Raw genomic sequence first — 17572 nt, 5'->3', positions numbered from 1 at the left:
TTCAATAAGATAGCCCAACATTGGAGCTCAGAACAAAGAAACGTCCTGTCTTAAAATGAATGAATCTATTGTTACGCAAAAGAGTATTTTAATTGTTATCCAAAACTGAAAACTGTTGCCTTTTTTGTTTTTAAAGTTGATCTTCAGTACTGAGTCTTAGAAGAAAATAATTGATTTTTCAATACTATCCACACCGGAGAGCAAAATTTCGGCGAAAGTTCGAAAGAAAGTGGAAAAAATACCAGAATTAAATAAAGTCGTTTTATTTTCGTTTTTCGAACATTTTCGAAAACGAAAACGAAAAAATTCGTTTTCGTCAAAACCCCGAAAATAACGAAAAAACGAAAACGCGAAAACGAAAAAGTCCCAGCCCTGATCGGGACGATGGACGACGACGATCGGAATGGATAGTTCCGGGACAGGTCGAGATGGAGATGGACAGCTGACATGTAACCTTTTACAGATCTCTAGCAAACGAAGAAGGATGGATGGTAGGAAAAGATGGATGGTTGGAACTTCCAAAGTGTAAGAAATTTGTTTGATGTGTCATCTAAGCTAAGAACTTTTACAGATGTTGAAAGCTGTGATTGAACAAATTCTGGACTGGACATGGACTGGAATGGGCAGGCCGATCAGGATGAATGGATCGGGACGAGACGACGACGACGACAAACAATAAGGATGGGTGGATGGATTTGGACGATCGAAAGGGATTTGGGACAAAACGACGACGACAAAGGATGAACAAATTCGGGGCGGATCGGGAGTAAGTGAATCCATCTTGCTCCTTCTTGTGAGTGTAGCGTCCCCATTACGTTTACCTGGCTTGAATTGAACTGGTTTGCTTGAATCTGTCACTGTCCAATTTCTGAACCGGGTTCAAAGTAGCAGGCAAGGGCTGCATTTTCGGATTCACTGCTACCCCCCTGAGTTGATTTGTTTGGAAACAAACAAATCTTGTACCGTACTCAGAGGCAGTGAAACTGATTAATCTCTTAATGAATCCGCCGCAATGCCATTTTTGAAAAATCAGCCGCAATGCCATTTTTCTGAAATCCGCCGCAATGCCATTTTACGGGAAAACACCCAATTCTCGGGTCGCTGCGCTCCCCCGAGAAAAAGTTTTCCCTAGTTTCCAGCTTCGCTCGAGAGAAATGAGAAAACGAGACAAGAGTAGATTGAGTTACAGATTTATGGGCTTTGCGTGTAGTACAGGGTAGAACAAGAAAAGCCTTGGGGCTAAAAGTTGCCAAATGATTACTACTAAAGGTATGAAGATAGTGTTTGTGTGCACATATAACGCAAAAACGCCCATTACCGACAAAATTTTGAAGTATTGATGAAGCTTGTGCCGACCATTCTCGAAAAGTATGATTCGAAGTCGAGGCTTATAGCTTTAGATGCAAGACTATAACCTGAAATTAGGTCTACCTTTCGCTCTTCTCTGTTGTTCCGAAAAATATCGTCTAACAGTATACGGCCCTCACTTCCACGATGGTCACTTTGATAAATACGTTATGCTCGTCTGATTTTCCACTTCGCCCAAAGCGATGATTCTAATAGTTTATGAAAACGTGGAAAAGAGGAGCATTTAATCTCCTATTTGAGAGAATTCTACTGTTCGTTCTGAAGTTTCGAACCCTGTTCCTCCGACTCTCGCCGTCGTCGCTCTCAAAGTATACATAATGTCATGAAGACGTGTCTTGAACCCCGCACACTCCGGCAACTGAAAATTATCAAAAAAGCAACATATTATTGCCATATTCTAGGAACGGAACCTTACACTGACTCTGTCTCGGGTAAGATACCCTTGAACTGAAACGCCAATATGACCCGTTTGACACGCTGAGGGAAAAACGATGCAAAAAACTTGGTGGAGCTGGATATCGCGCGAAAAAGACAAATTCCCTGTTAACCTTACTGTTCCTAGTCTGTATTCGCTTCGTAAAGAAACACTATAAGTGTCAACTTCTTATACGTTTCTACAGCTCTCCATTCCGGGATCTGTTACCACCGTGGAAATCTCTACTCAGCTAGTGTCTTAGAAACGGTTATGGCCTAAATTAGAAACGAAAACGATACCTCGAAATTCAGAACTATCCCTTTCCTTGACTGGAAAGAAAAAACCGCTCTATGCTCCACCAAGCGCCGGAAATCCAAAATTTCTTTCAGCAGGAGCTGCCGTGAATCTCGTACATTCTCAGAGAAACTGCAAGATCTTGTCCTTTCCGCGACCGGAGCTGCCGGTCATCGCACTTTTCTTGACACAAGCTGTCGGACCTGTTACTTTCCTCGACATAAGCTGCCGGAACACTCACACTTTCCTCGGCAGAAGCTGTCGAAAACTCAAACTTTCCTCGACATAAGCTGTCGGAACACTCACACTTTCCTCGACAGAAGCTGTCGGAAAACTCGAACTTTCCTCGACAGATGCTGTCGGAAACTCACACTTTCTTCGACAGAAACTGTCGGAACTCCCACTTTCTTCGACAGAAGCTGTCGGAAACTCACACTTTCTTCGACAGAAGCTGTCGAAAAACGCACACTTTCGTCGACGGCAGCTGTCAAACTTTCCTCGACCGAAGTGATCGGAAAACTCACACTTTCTTCGACAGAAGCTGTCGGAACTTACATTTTCTTCGACAGAAGCTGTCAGAACTTACACTTTCCTCGGTAGAAGCCGTCGAAAACTCACACTTTCATCGAATGAGGCCGTCGATCATCGCACTTTCCTCGACAGAAACTGTCGGACTAAACTCTTTATCGCAAAAACCTATCTGGTTCAAAAACTATTATCTACTGAAACTTATGAGACATCGCGCGCATCTTACCTTTCCCGTCTGATAACCTGTAAAAGCTAAATTTACTCTCTAATTTATTGGCCCTTGTCGACCTCCTAAAACAGACTAATAAACCGAAAGCGGCCTCGGTGTCTCTTTATTACCTTAGTTTGTCAGAAAACCGCAAACGAATTCTATAATTAAGTAAAATTAAATTTCGCGAGGCGAGGTGCAGTTTACATGACTGAATGAAAATCCCTGAGGATTGAGATCACCTGTCCACATCATGGACCTTTTCTGCATTTCTTATGCTCTACATAACTCGAGTACGATAAAACGGATGATTATTATGTAAAAAGTGAAATAACGACGACATGCGAGATCGGTAACACGAAAAAATCGGCCAAAACAGAACGGTTTACGAAGGGATATAATATTTTAAAGGCGCGAATAAATCTAGGCTTAAAGAGTGTTTGAGAAAGAACGGAAATTCTTAACAGGTTGTGGCTATGATAAGAGATTAACAAGAATCGAACGAAAAACGGAAAAACAGAAACAAATTTTCGAATACAAGCCTGACTTCTAGGCGCAATGAACATTTTAAGCCAATAACAGCGAACGATCGGAGAGAAAGGAGAAAATTATAATAATAAATGAATTAAAACGCGAAATTATTACGAAAATTCCTTTCACACACACTCCGCTTCCTGTTTTCCACTCAATGACGCTAAAAATTGCTTAAATGACTAAAAATATACACCTAACACACTATAAAACCCCTAATTAATTGAAAAACAGTTAAAATTCGCAAAAAAATCGCAAAAAACGCAAAAAAATCCATAAAATCACGACCTCTACGGTACTCACACGTACATAATTTTAGGAATTTTTGGAATTTCGAAATTTTGGAATTTTTGAGTTTTGGAATTTTAGAATTTTTGGAATTAAAAAAATTCCAAAAATTTCAAATATTTCAAAAATTCTATACGCTAAATCCGCCGCAATGCCATTTTTCTGAAATGAGCCGCAATGCCATTTTTCAAAAATCCGCCGCAATGCCATTTTTCTGAAATCCGCCGCAATGCCATTTTTCTGAAATCCGCCGCAATGCCATTTTTGAGGTGACAGCGGAGTGAGAGAGAGACAGTAGCAAACTAAAGGCGCAGGCATTTTCCTCCGGCACGGGTCTCGCCGCGACAAGCGCCCCGCGGGCGCTGCGGCGCCTGTTTCTCCTCATTCTACGTGTGAGTAGCGTAGAGGTCGTGTTTTTATCGATTTTATGCGTTTTTTAGCGATTTTTTAGCGAATTTTTGCCATTTTTTCATTAATTAGGGGTTGTTTAGTGATTTTTGTAAATATTTTTCGTCATTTAGGCAATAGTTAGCGCTTATGTGTGTGAGTATTTGAATTTTCTCCTTTCTCTCCGATCGTTCGCTGTTATTAAACTTAAATTATTCTTTTCGGCTAAAAGTCCGGCGGATAGTCGGAAATTAGTTTTCCGTTTTTGGTAGATCTTGTTTTATCTCTTGCTTTCGTCTCAATGTGCTATCCTTTTCCTCCCCTTCTCAAAATATTTTAAGTCTAGATTCTAGTCGCTCTTTCAAATAACATATCTTTGTAAACCGCTCGTTTTTCGTCAAATTGCTTGCTATTGATCTCGCTTTTTATTTTTATTTTTTAAATTTCTCTACGTAAATAATCAATCTCGGCATATTTGGGTTATTAAAAGAGTAAGAAGTGTATAACCGGTCCATGGTCTGGACAGGTGATTTCAGTCTCCAGCTGCTTAGTTTAGTTTTTAAAACTTCGCATCGCCTCGTCAGATATCGATATCGTTACCTAATTTTAGAATAAATTGTTTTCCCTTTTTGACAAAATCAAGGTAAAAGAAACGTCGAGGCGGGGTGCGGTTTTATAAAATTAATTTTGGTCCCCGGTCAGTTTTTATGTGGAGTTTTTCGACAGCCTCCGTCGAAGAAGGTTTGTATATTCGACAGCTTCTGGCAAGGTGAGAATGAGGTCCGACAGCATCGGTCGGAGAAGGTAATAGATCCGGCAGCTTCTGTCGATGAAAGTGTGAGGCCCGACAGCTTCTGTCGAGGAAAGCGTGATGTCCGACAGCTTCTGTCGAGGAAAGGGTGATGTCCGACAGCTTCTGTCGACGAAAGTGTGATGTTCGACAGGTTCTGTCGAGGAAAGTGTGATGTCCGACAGCTTCTGTCGAGGAAAGTGTGATGTCCGACAGCTTCTGTCGAGAAAGGTAGTAGGCCCGACAACTTCTGCCGAGGAAGATAATAGATCCGACAGCTTCTGTCGAGAAAGTGCGATGTCCGACTGCTTCTGTCGAGAAAGTGGGATGTGCGACGGCCTCCGTCGAGAAAATATAGAATTTGTAGCAGTTTCTGCAGAGGAAAGTGTATATTTAGCGCGGGGTAGAGTATCGTGTGCTTTTTCCCGACAGTTCTACCTAGGAAAGCCAGACGTACGACAATTTTCTGTCGTGGGAAGGACGACCTTCTCAGTTTTGGGTCGAGAGAAATTTTGTTCGAGTTTTGAACAGAGGATAGCTAGTTATCGTCTGTTTTTCCCGCTGAGGAAAACGAGAGTTCGGAGTTTTTTGAGATAATGTTCGTTCTTCTCAATGATACCATAACTGGTTTTCAAGATAATAGCCGATTAGTGTAGCGGGTTCCGGGGAAACATGTAAGAAGGTGGACAGTTTTCGTTTTTACTTACAAAACGGAAACAGTGAGCGAGAAGATCAGGGAGAGAAATACGTCTATTTCTCGAGGTATCCAGCTTCAAGTTTTTAGTTTTCTATTTGTTATTCCCCACTCTAACCCCCCCCCCCCCCCATCGCCTTTTCCAGAACGAAACAATCGTTTTACAGTGTCTTTTCAGTTAGAAGGATTTTTACCCATAGATTTTTCTAACTATCGACAGACTATCGTTGCTCCGCTGTCACGGGAAAACACCCTATTCTCGGGTCGCTGCGCTCCCCCGAGAAAAAGTTTTCACTAGTTCCTAGCTTCGCTCGAGAGACATGAGAAAAACGAGAAACAGAGATAAGAGTTACAGATTTATGGGTTATGCGTGTAGTACAGGGTAGAACGAGAAAAGCCTTGGGGCTAAAAGTTGCCAAGAGATTACTGCTAAAATTATCACGATAACGTCCGCGTGGCCCTACAACGCAACAAAAAAAGCCCATTACCGACAACATTTGAAATATTGATGAAGCTTGTGCGGACCCGTCTCTACAAGTATGATTCGAAGTCGAGGTTTATAACTCTAGAATCTAGACTAAAACCTGAAACACGGTTGTTCTGAAAAGTATCGTCTTACCGTATCCGACCCTCGCTTCCAAGACGGCCACTTTATAAGACATTATGCTCGTCCTTTTTTACCCTTCCAAACTTCCAAAAACGATTCAGTTTTTTGTCCAAAATTCCAAAAACGGATTTTTTCGGTTTTTTCGGTTTCGGATTTTTTGGAATTTCGGAATTTTGAAACTTTCGGAATTTTGGAATTTTGGAATTTTTTTGAATTTTTGGAATTTTCTGTAATTCGGATTTTTCGGATTTTTGGAATTTTGGAATTTTTGGAATTTTGGAATTTCGGAATTTTGGAATTTTAGGATTTTTTTCAAATTTGAAAACTTGAAAATTTTAAAACTATGGAATTTTTAAAATCTGAAAAAAAAAACTGAACCGGCGAAAACGCGGAAACACAACCCGGCTAATTCGGCAAACGGCAAATTCGTTAAATTCGTTCACTTTTATTAAATCGAAAAAAAAAATGATCAAAACAGAAAATAAAAAATTAGAAAGTCGTCGTCGTCCATCGTCCCGATCCATCCCGAAGCCATCCATCCCGAACGTCCTGATCCCTCCACCATATTGTTGCAAAACAGTTTTCAGCATCTGTAAAAACTTGAAGTTTAGTACTTGTCATCAAAACATCAAACAAATTCCTTACAAGTTTGGATTATATCCTGTCTTATTTCCATCCATCCTTCCTTCCTACCATCCATCCTTTATTGTTTGCTTGATCTGTAAAAAGTTGCATTCTAGTTGAAGCTAAATGAAGAAAAGATCACTTACCAGTCCATCCCGATCGTCGTAGATCCATTCACCCATCCGACCCATCGTCGTCGTCGTCCATCGTTCCGATCCATCCCGAAGCCATCATCTCTCTCGATCGATCCTTCCATCCATCCATCCTAATCGTTCGTCGTCGTTGTTGCCTCGTCCATCCATCCATCGATCGAATCCATTCATGCAACTTCAAGTGATGTTCTGTACCGTTAGAACTGTGCAGCATCACCCATTACAGTTTACCTATGTGACAAGAACCGTCCGATAAGCCTCGTCTGTTTGACGCTATTTCCAGTCTCCTTGTTCTTTTTTCGCAGGAGTTCGCATTTCCCATTAAGAGATTAATCAGTTTCACTGCCTCTGAGTACGGTACAAGATTTGTTTGTTTCCAAACAAATCAACTCAGGGGGGTAGCAGTGAATCCGAAAATGCAGCCCTTGCCTGCTACTTTGAACCCGGTTCAGAAATTGGACAGTGACAGATTCAAGCAAACCAGTTCAGTTCAAGCCAGGTAAACGTAATGGGGACGCTACACTCACAAGAAGGAGCAAGATGGATTCACTTACTCCCGATCCGCCCCGAATTTGTTCATCCTTTGTCGTCGTCGTTTTGTCCCAAATCCCTTTCGATCGTCCAAATCCATCCACCCATCCTTATTGTTTGTCGTCGTCGTCGTCTCGTCCCGATCCATTCATCCTGATCGGCCTGCCCATTCCAGTCCATGTCCAGTCCAGAATTTGTTCAATCACAGCTTTCAACATCTGTAAAAGTTCTTAGTTTAAATGACCTACCATCCATCCTTCTTCGTTTGCTAGAGATCTGTAAAAGGTTACATGTCAGCTGTCCATCTCCATCTCGACCTGTCCCGGAACTATCCATTCCGATCGTCGTCGATCCATCCATCCATCCGATCCTTTGTCGTCGTCGTCCATCGTCCCGATCCATCCCGAATCCACCCATCGTGATCGTCTTGCCCATCCCATCCACTGCCCAGAATTTGTTCCATCACAGCTTTCAGCATCTGTAAACGTTTTCAGTTTAGATGCAGCATCAAACGAATTCCTTACACTTTGGATTTTCTATTTCCATTGTTCCAACCATCCATCCTTTAATCATTATCGATTGCTTGAGATCTTCAAAAAGTTACATGTTAATTGAAGCTAAAAGGAGAGAGGATCACTTACCAATCCATCCCGATTGTCTTCGATCTATCCACCCATCCGATCCATCGTCGGCGTCGTCGTCGTCGCCCTGATTCATCCCGAAGCCATCCATCCCGATCGTCCTGATCCTTCCATCCATTGTCCACCATGTTGTTCCTGGAAGCATTTATGTTTTTTGACAAATCAACTCAGGTGATAGCAGTGAAACCGAAAATGCAGCTTTTGCCTGTTACTTTTGAACCCGGTTCAGAACACTCACAAGAAGGAACATTTGTCCATCCGTCGTCGTCGTCGTCATTTCGTCCCGATCCATCCCGAATCTATCTCGATCTTCCTGACCTTTCCATCCATTGGCCGGCGGTTTGGTTCATCACAGCTTTCATTACAGCATCTTTAAAAACTTGTAGTTTAAGCATTTAAAAAATGCCTAACAAATTAGGATTGTTTCGTTCCTTTTTCCCATCCATCCTTCCTACCAACCATCATCGTTCCTACCATCCATCATCGTCGTTAGCCTGAGATCTGTAAAAAGTTACATTTTACTTGAAGCTAAAAGGAGAATGTTTCTTACATGTTTTTTTCCGCCGAATCCTGTTCCAACCGTTCCATCCCGATCGTCGTCGACCCATCCACCTATCCGATTCTTCGTCGTCGTCGTCCCTTGTCCCCATCCATCAATCGCAATCGTCCTGATCCTTCCATTCATTGCCCATCATCTTGTCTCATCACAGCCTTCAGCATCTGTAAAAATTTGCAGTTTAGTTAAAAAATCAAAAAAAAATTCCTTACAAATTTGGATGTTTTCCTTCCTTTTTCCATCCTTCCATCCTTCTTGCATCGTCGTTTGATTGAGGTCTGTAAAAAATACATTGAAGCTAAAAAGATAATATGTCTTGAAAAAAAATAAGGAAAGCATATTGGCTGACTCACTTAAACCAGTTGATTCAAGACAGGTAATTGTTATGGAGACGAGATGGGAGAGGAAATCTTTCCAGAGTCCAGAAATAGGCAAGAAATCAAGAAAATTCAAGAAATAGCTTTTTTCGGTAAATATTTCAGGTCAGAATCAAAAATAAATGCAATTTTGTTGAGATGAAAATGTTTTTATTAACAAGGAAAGGTTTTCATTTCACCGTCAGACTTCAAAGCAAGAGACAGGTGTCATTTAATAATGTTCCATAGAATATGTTACTGCAAAGTTTTGAGCGGCAAAGCTCTACTTCAAAAATATCGATCTAAAACTATCTCAGGCCATTTTTGCACTTCTTTGGAGACCTGTATAATTTTTTCGAAAAATTTTTAATTAAAAAAAACTCCGGATTGAAGAAAATTTCAGAATTTTTCCTAGAAACCAAAATTTTCCGATACTCTGCCAGAATGTTCGTCTACTTTTCGAAAAAAAAAACAATTTGAAAATAATACAATTACCAAACAAAATTGTTTGAAAATTTCGATTATTGAACAGTTATTCGATCTGAATGTCTCTCTGAATGATTTGAATGAAAAATAGTTCTTGATGTCTTGACCAAAAAATCGGGAAATCAAGTAACAATATTTCTTAATGAAGTGTCAAGAAACCAAGAAATTAAAAATTTAAGAATTAAGAACTAAGAATTGAAAAATACTAATGGCGATAAGGATAAAAAGTGTAGCAAGATAGAATGAATGGCAGAAACTGTTTTGGTGCTTGGATGGATTGATGAGCAGGGCCTGCAGTCGGCGTTTACAAAGAGTCTCCTCAAGGGTGGTGAACGTGTGGAGAGACGCACGGTCTCTTTTCCCTACGTCTTCTGCGAGAAACAGGGGGGACTGTAGTGACGCAGACCTAGGGGTGGCAAGAGTGCGACCTAGGTCGCTAGGTCGCTGTATTCATTTAGGTCGCATTGCGACCTGCGACCTAGCGACCTGGGTCGCTTTGCGACCTGAAGTACTGACATTTTGTGCTCTTTCGGTTTTGATTCACTTGAGTTGTTAAAATCAGTATAACTCGAAAACTACATAAGATGGCAGAATATGTATACTAACAAATTGCTACAAATCATTTATTTTACATTGTTTTCGATTTCTTATCCATAAGACACCTTGTCGAAAAAAGTTAGAACAGCCGACATCTGCCGGATTTGCTGCTGACTAAAATTGTTTCAACTTGAAAACTATGGTACTTATGGGTTTCGTTCCCCCCGAAATATTTTAACTTTCTAAATTTCAATTTTTTTTGTAGAATTGTAGAATTTGTAAAAATCAATGCTTTGTTCTGTGCTTTTTTTTTCGAATTCGAATTCGAAAAGTGGAAAATGAAATTTTAGAAACAACGCATAAACTTATAAAATCTTAATAGAGAAAATGTTAGTGGAATATACATATTCTGCAATCTTTAGTTTTCGAGTTATACGGATTTTAACAACTCAAGTGAATCAAAACCGAAAGAGAACAAAATGTCGGTAATTCAGGTCGCAATGCGACCTAAGTCGCTAGGTCGCAGGTCGCTAGGTTGCAGGTCGCTAGGTCGCAGGTCGCAATGCGACCTAGGTCGCGATGCGACCTAACCCTCTAGGTCGCAGGTCGACCTAGGTCGACCTATAGCCACCCCTACGCAGACCACATAACCGTCTATTATCCCTTTCAGCATCGATATGCTCACCTCTCTCTTTTGTGCAAGTTGTTTTGGGCAAGCCAGATGACATCTCCAGTTCATCTCCAGATCGCGTACCGACAGAGAAATTGTGTTGTACTAAACATGTACCAGGTTTGTATATGTACCAACTTTCAACCAGCATAATACATAATCAATCTGCAACCCCTATGACGTTTTAGTCGTAGGACTCCTGTCACTCATTGAATTTAGGTTATCAAGAATAGACTGCCTAAACAATTGTTGTTTTAATTTTCTTATAAAAGTTTCATAAAGTATATTCATTTGGTAATATAGGAAAACACATATAAAAAATTAGTGAAACTTTTTGAGTAATCTAGATTATAAATTTTTAGAAAAAAAGGCAAACAACAAGATTAACAACATACCTACAAACATGCAAACAAAACTGTTCTAAAGCCGCGAATTCATCTTATCCTCACAATGGGAAAGGAAAAAAATTACATCTGAATGAGACAAAACAAATTATTTGGAATATATATTCTTAAATGCAGTATATAAACCTGACAACTAGTAAATTCCAGTTGCCTGATATTGCTCTGACCAACCAGTCGCCTAAGTCACAGACGCCGAAGTTATCAAAATCATGAAAAAGTAACCGAAAATTTTGAACATTCAGGTTTTCTTAAATTAAAAAAAAAAGGTTTGTTAGGATTATTCGCTCAGTGAAAATATTCAGTTATTACAGTTTGTAAGGGATTGTTTGATGCTGCAACTAAATCAAGTTCCTACAAATGCTGAAAGCGGTAATGGATCAAAATGGTGGACGATCGATGAAAGGATCAGTACGACCGGGATGGATGGGTGGATTGGTGGATGGATTGGGACAATCGGAAGGGATTTGGAACGAGACGACGACGAAGAAGGATGGACGAATTCAAAAAAAAAAATCGGTAATTCAAGAAACAGTAGAAACAAAAAAACAATAAAGGTTATTGCGTCATTTCCCTCCCTAGACGAACTGTTGACAAGGGGTGCGCGGACCAAAAACAGAGAGGAGAGGGATGTGCGGACCTCTTCTCGAATCTGTTTTTTTTTGCTCCTGGGAAATCACGTCGTCTGCCTCTCATGTATCTCTCCACTATTTCTCTTTATGATGATTTTCTCTGACTCTCTTGTCTTTCTTATATTCACCTTTGATGATTTTAGTGTTGTAATTTATATTTTTCAGCTAATTTCTGATTGTTCTTTTTCCTAGAAAGCTCCGGCGAGCTGTAACGCCGGCATAAACACATATGTTTCTTTGCGTTTTCAATCTTTTCCGTCCATAAGTAATGTGTGGACTGTTGATAGTTTTTATGCGGACCAATTTCAGAGTCAATTAGATTTTGTTGATTTTCTCCTGTACCTTTTTCACGCTCGTTTTCTTTGTTCGATGTGTTTATATGGCTTTTCCAACAATTTTCGTAGCTTAAGTACATTATCTGTTTTCTCTTTAAAGTAAATTTTTGTGAATTAAGCTGCTATCTGGTCTATTGTAGCTGTCACTGTAGATGCCTACAATACTGCCGGCAGACAAGTAATTTATTTTTGCGTTTAATATTATCATTAGGCTCTTATTTGGCTAGAATGTCTAGAATTGTTGTAACGTTTGTGAGGAGAATGCTATGTTTTATGAGTTTTTATGAGACTTTTAAGTTTAAATATATAGTTTGTTCTTTACTGTTTATAAATTGAATTCTAACCTTCCTCCTCAAAATAACTTCAAGTTTTCCGTATTATTTGAATATCATTACTATTAACGTGTTTAAATTCACTGAATTTAAATATTCCAGATATTTGAATGAATAATCCCAAGCTTGGCTCAAAACAACTTTTCTTGAAGACCTCGAATCAACTGAATCGGGCGATTTTAATCGATGCTCTGCCCCAAAACCACACAAAAAACAGTTCCAACCGGTATATATATATTGTTTTTAAAATTTTCACATGTCCTAATTATCTTTTTTTCAGTCAAAATACATATGAACCAGTCGCTTCTAAGAAATCTGAAGCTTTCTCGGCACTTGCGAGTAGTTGTGTTGGAAAGAAAACAAATCCACCGTGTGAAATTGGCCCATATGTTCCGGTTTATGGAAGAGTTGTAGTTGAAATAGATGACAAGATCAAGCTCAGGAGATTGATGAATCATATTCCTGACCACTACAGTATCCCCATCTTGCGTATTGTTCAATTTGGTGAATACAACGCTGGAAAGAAGCCAAGAAGCCTCATGTCTTATCGCAAAAGGATGACGGACTGTGACTATTTTTCTGATGCTTTGGCGATTGAGCTTCTGGATTTTTTTGAAATGATTCATAACGATGTAGAGAGGGCAAACTACGTGAGCCGAATCCTCGACACCAAGGCTGAATATTATGGATTCAAATCTTATGGTACGTTTTGTGTGTAAAGTTGTAAAATAACTTAATGAATTATATTCAGATGATCGTGTATCTGATATCAGATTCAATAAGACGAGACCAGCTCCATTGAACACACTGCATGTAGACATTTCATCTCATCCAAATAGTACCACTGAACGTTTTAGTAATGGATCTGGAAACTCATCATGAAATAGCGCAGTCCTTACATTTTCAACAAATGTGCAATCTCACGCTGGACTCGTGCGTAATGATATCGATTCAAATTCTTATGCAGGAGCTAGAAGTATTGAAGATTCTGATTTTTCAAAAGTTGATCGGAAAATGGAAACGATATCAACGGAAACACAAGTCAGTGTTCTTATTGATTGATGTTTCAATTACTATTTTTTTAGAATGGGTTCCGAGGAAACTCGGCACTTCAAGGGTTCTTCTTCTTTGTCGAATATGAACGCACAAAGCTCATTGATGGTTTGTTGGAAAAGAAGCACAGATGATCGTGTCAATGCACAACGTTTTGCCACTTCCCATTTGGAGCATAACTCGTGTTTGGAATCTCTTCCACCGCATGTTTTGTATCCAGACCCACGTGGATTTGACAAGGCGGCAGCAGTATGCAGAAAAATTCATTTCAGTACTTTTTGGCGCGTTTTGACCCGACTTTCCAGAATTTTTATAGAAAATTGAACTCGGATGATTTGTGGGTCGTTACGCCTTGTGAAACCAAAAAATACTGAGAAAATTTTCGCAAAGTTGAGTTCATGAAATATTCAAAGGTACTTTCTAGGCGCCAGTGTCGACACAGAAAAATTTTATATGCTACAAAAACAATCAAAAACGCTTCTTCACTTCTTTAACTCCTAATTTAACATAAAAATAATACATTTATAAATTATTGGCGGGCGTGGGAGGTTTGTTTGTGTGGGAAGTGCCGCGTGCCAAAACACCGTTTCGGCGAAAGGGTTCGTCAGATTGCCGAGGTGATAAAGAGCGCACCTTATTGGGAAACATTATAAATTTTAAGTCCAATTGAAGGAAATTTATTCAGCTATCAGTATTTGATAGAAAAATGTATTTATGATGTGGCAGTCGGGCGAAAAGCTCATGTAAAAAAGCGCGCCAGTGTTACCATACTTTTGGCCCACCCTGTACTATGAATAAGAGTCCTACTAAAGGAAGGAGTTCTACTAGTGAATGTACCAACTATGGTGGTTTTATTTTTGGATGAAAGAAAAGCGAAATTGTCATTACTGAATCTTTGACATATTTTGCACATTCTTTTAAATCATCGTAAGGCAATCTTTGGATAGATTTCCACAATATACAAAATCAAGGAAGCTTCTCCAATTCTTAATGCGATATTGTGTTCCACCGGGTGTATCATCATGAAATGGCACTCTTCCAAATACCATCTTACATAAAACCACTCCAGTCAACCACCAATCACAACTCTGATTGGGCCCGGGTTTGGCAATTACTTCAGGTGCCACGTAATTTCCTGTTCCGACAAGAAAATGGGCGGTAATCCGGCGGTGTTTGTTATCGAACATTTAGAAATTTAACGCTTTTATCAATAGCTGCAACTTTAGGAGAAAATCGACACGATGATGCTCGTTTTCAGGTTCAGAAAATTTTTAGTAGAAAGAAAAAATTATTTTTAGGTGTTGTTTAGGTATTAGGTATTAGGTATAGGTATAGGTATTTTGACGCCAAAATGCTCTCAGTTCGCTGGATCATCATTGCATTCTAAATATTGTATTTTTCCCTTTTTTTTGACTTCAGAAATTGTAAAAACTGTGTTCAGCATATTTTCAAGTTTTTGCTGTTTGAGATATCTCTGGCCATGCCACACTAATTCTAATTTTAATTATTTGATTGTGGTGAAAAATCTATTAAAACGCCATTGATTCACTCTTTTGGCTGATGTCTTATAGAACTTTATGTTTCATGTTTGTTTCATGTTTCAGTTTGAAGATATTTAATTGATAAACTTTTACTAATTATGCTCTGATATGGAGTCTGAAAAATATAATAACACCGTAATTTTTGTAATTTTTGTTTTAATTGAAATTTTAAAAATGATTTAAATTTTAGCATATTTTATCTCAATCATCATTGTTTGTCAGCCGCTGCAATGAAATCAAAAGAAACAAATTTGAAATATGCACTTTGGTTTTTTATAAGTTAGGTAATATAAAACAGGAAGTCATGGCAAAAACAAAAAAAACGGTTTTTGAACCACATAACAATAATTTAAATGCTCAATAAAATATGTAGTGTAATCATTAGTTCCGGGTTACGCATTACGAATTGTTCATACTCTAAATACTTACTCAGGATAAAGTATATACTTCTACTTTTAGGATACAAATTTATTGATAGTCTATCACTACATTTAATTTTCGGGAAATACTTTCCCAGACTACTAAAATTTTTCACATCGATGAGATTCACAGTTAATCTTTGATCATTCTCTCACATTCAACTGTTTTGCTATTTCTTTATCATTCTCCGAGCATAGTTTCACTCTTTTAGATGAAAAGCTTTTTTCCGATAACGTTCGGCAAGTACTCTTATTGTTAAACGCGTTAAGAGTTGATAAGACTATAAATATAAGGTCTATCACTTTGAATACCCTGCAATTTTCGAGTTTGTTGACGTCCGTAAGATCATAAATGGCGCATTGGCTGGTTTGTAAGTTTTATAAAATTTTTGTTGCTTTTTTGATTAACTGACAAGTAGAGTTTGTAATTGAGAATGTAGAGAAAGTATACGTCAAAAATGTTGCTATTTATTAAGAGTTTATAGTTTTTTATCTTTTAACTGAAGTAATATACGTTTTTTAACTTTACTTGGTTTTGTGTTGATGCGCTACAAGTTTGAATTTTATTTTAAAAATGGAAATTTGGGTTTTATAATCGTTCTTCTAAGAAGTGAATGATCTCAGCTTGAAATTGCCAAAAGTGGCTTGGAGCGGCTGAACTTGAATTAGCGTGGAAATGTCTTCAGTGATTTGAATTCAAATTATTATTTTTGCTTAAAAACGCGCCTTATTCGATATACTTTTATTAACGGAATATTGAGAAAAATTAAAGGTGTAAGTTTGAGTTTTTAATTGTTCCCTAATCTATGTGCTTCCTTTATATTTTTCCATGTTTTCTACAAACTCCAATTATAAAGAATTTGCTCACACTTTTCTTCCCTCAATCTTCGTCACTCTCTAATAACCCTGATTTATTTTTCGAAATTTCTAGAATATCTCGACCATAATATGATTAGTGCCTTTTGTCGTTGTAATTGTGTCTTATGATGGCTCTGTCAGACTTTGCGGCACCCACTTCCAAGTACTATACAATTTTGCTCTATAATTCATTCTTTTTTGATCGGACTTTTTTGAATCTTGCCATTTTTTGCAACCACGGCGTGACGCGATGCATTGCGAAACTGAAATTTGCAGGAATCGGGACAATAATGAGAAACGAGCCCACAATTGACCATAAAACTCTGCTAAATCCTCTCGGAAATTAGATTTTTGATCGTGAAGCTATTGTCTCAGTTTGGTGTAGACGTGAGGCAAAGAGTTCTTATTCATGATACATATATGCGTATGCAAAAGATATTAAGAGCAGATTATATTTGTTTGTGGCAATATTTGGGGAAAAATTGGGCTACTAGTTGCGCTAGATGTTTGCTTCAAGTCAGTTTTAGTGTTTCAGTCATTCATTAAAATTATGTTTGAAAAGTTCAAACTTTTAAATCGTTTGTAACTCAAGAGGAAGTAACGAAATCGAGAAAAATAGTATTTTAATAATGAATTTTTAAGAATAATAATTTAAAGTAAATGTAAGGTCCGATATTTGAACAACCTTCAGAAAATCAGAAACGTTTCATATCTAACTTAATTAACTGTGACTTTGATTATGAAAGTTAACCTAAAATTGGTTCTGTTGTTCTTATAGTTCTTCATTTAATGAAACAAATGCCAAATTTTTTATATCTTTTCCAAATTTTCTTAGTTATTGAACTTTACACTTGACATTCAGAAATATTTTGCCAAACAAATTTACGACTTTTTAAATTAAGGGCGAAAATATGTTCCGGGTCAAATTTCATAACTTTTTTGCTGCATACAGATTATTTTTGAATTTGAGCCAGAAAAAAGTTGCTCCAAACTAGAATGATTGAGGTGGACAAACATTTTTGAAACTGCCGTAAATTGAAAATTTATTATTGATAACATAATTACTTAAAGTGAGAGGGGTGCTAGAAAATTAGACCATCTTACAGTAAGTACACGTCGAACGTAGATTTAGAACGTAGTCCGCGGTGTTCCACACACATTTCGCATATTTTATATTGTCACTGTCTATTTGTAAAATTATTGTATAACTCCTAAAAATAAGTTATTAGAAAAACCGGTTCTAGATAAAATATATTTTCTGATTACTTTCTTCTGAATTCAGAAAATATAATAACATAGCAATTAGCAATTTCCGACTTCTCTTGAGTTTTTCCCATG

The 17572-nt window shown here is 38.2% G+C and overlaps 3 protein-coding genes and 2 pseudogenes across 5 annotated transcripts; 1 reads left to right on the top strand and 4 right to left on the bottom strand.

The window, feature by feature from the left end:
- Window positions 1-6539: 6539 nt before the first annotated feature.
- Window positions 6540-7837, bottom strand: R09A8.9 (GH10 domain-containing protein). Its single transcript, NM_001392862.1, has 4 exons — window positions 7708-7837; window positions 6881-7635; window positions 6756-6829; window positions 6540-6700 (listed from the first exon to the last, which is right to left on the bottom strand). The coding sequence occupies exons 3-4, from the start codon at window positions 6808-6810 to the stop codon at window positions 6600-6602; spliced, it is 156 nt and encodes a 51-aa protein (NP_001380104.1). The 5' UTR covers window positions 6811-6829; window positions 6881-7635; window positions 7708-7837; the 3' UTR covers window positions 6540-6599.
- On the bottom strand, window positions 7711-8149 carry T24D5.6 (uncharacterized protein; the record flags this gene model as incomplete). The annotated part of the gene is made up of 3 exons (NM_001381124.1): window positions 7711-7895; window positions 7942-8007; window positions 8059-8149. The coding sequence occupies 3 exons, from the start codon at window positions 8147-8149 to the stop codon at window positions 7711-7713; spliced, it is 342 nt and encodes a 113-aa protein (NP_001367124.1).
- Window positions 8150-8509: 360 nt separating this feature from the next.
- On the bottom strand, window positions 8510-8875 carry T24D5.11 (annotated as a pseudogene). The gene is made up of 3 exons: window positions 8827-8875; window positions 8609-8778; window positions 8510-8559 (listed from the first exon to the last, which is right to left on the bottom strand). Coding segments are annotated over exons 1-3 (269 nt in total).
- Window positions 8876-12473: 3598 nt separating this feature from the next.
- On the top strand, window positions 12474-13740 carry T24D5.5 (annotated as a pseudogene). The gene is made up of 3 exons: window positions 12474-13065; window positions 13115-13404; window positions 13449-13740. Coding segments are annotated over exons 1-3 (1174 nt in total).
- A 593-nt stretch (window positions 13741-14333) lies between these two features.
- Window positions 14334-14603, bottom strand: T24D5.4 (non-specific serine/threonine protein kinase; the record flags this gene model as incomplete). The annotated part of the gene is made up of 1 exon (NM_077704.1): window positions 14334-14603. One exon carries the CDS (start codon window positions 14601-14603, stop codon window positions 14334-14336), a length of 270 nt encoding a protein of 89 aa, NP_510105.1.
- Between the last annotated feature and the right edge of the window lie 2969 nt (window positions 14604-17572).

The sequence above is a fragment of the Caenorhabditis elegans genome, chromosome X, assembly GCF_000002985.6.
Source record: "Caenorhabditis elegans chromosome X".
NCBI lineage: Eukaryota > Metazoa > Nematoda > Chromadorea > Rhabditida > Rhabditidae > Caenorhabditis > Caenorhabditis elegans.
The sequence above is the reverse complement of the archived record's forward strand: the minus strand, read 5'-3'. Positions and strand labels throughout refer to the sequence as shown.

Bases quoted from the DNA above. Each gene is read 5' to 3' on its own strand.
- R09A8.9 (NM_001392862.1), bottom strand. From the start codon at position 6,810: ATGGATGGTAGGAAGGAAGGATGGATGGAAATAAGACAGGATATAATC. The intron at 6,701-6,755 runs GTAAGGAATTTG...AAGTTTTTACAG, and splicing joins ACAGGATATAATCCAAACTT to ATGCTGAAAACTGTTTTGCA.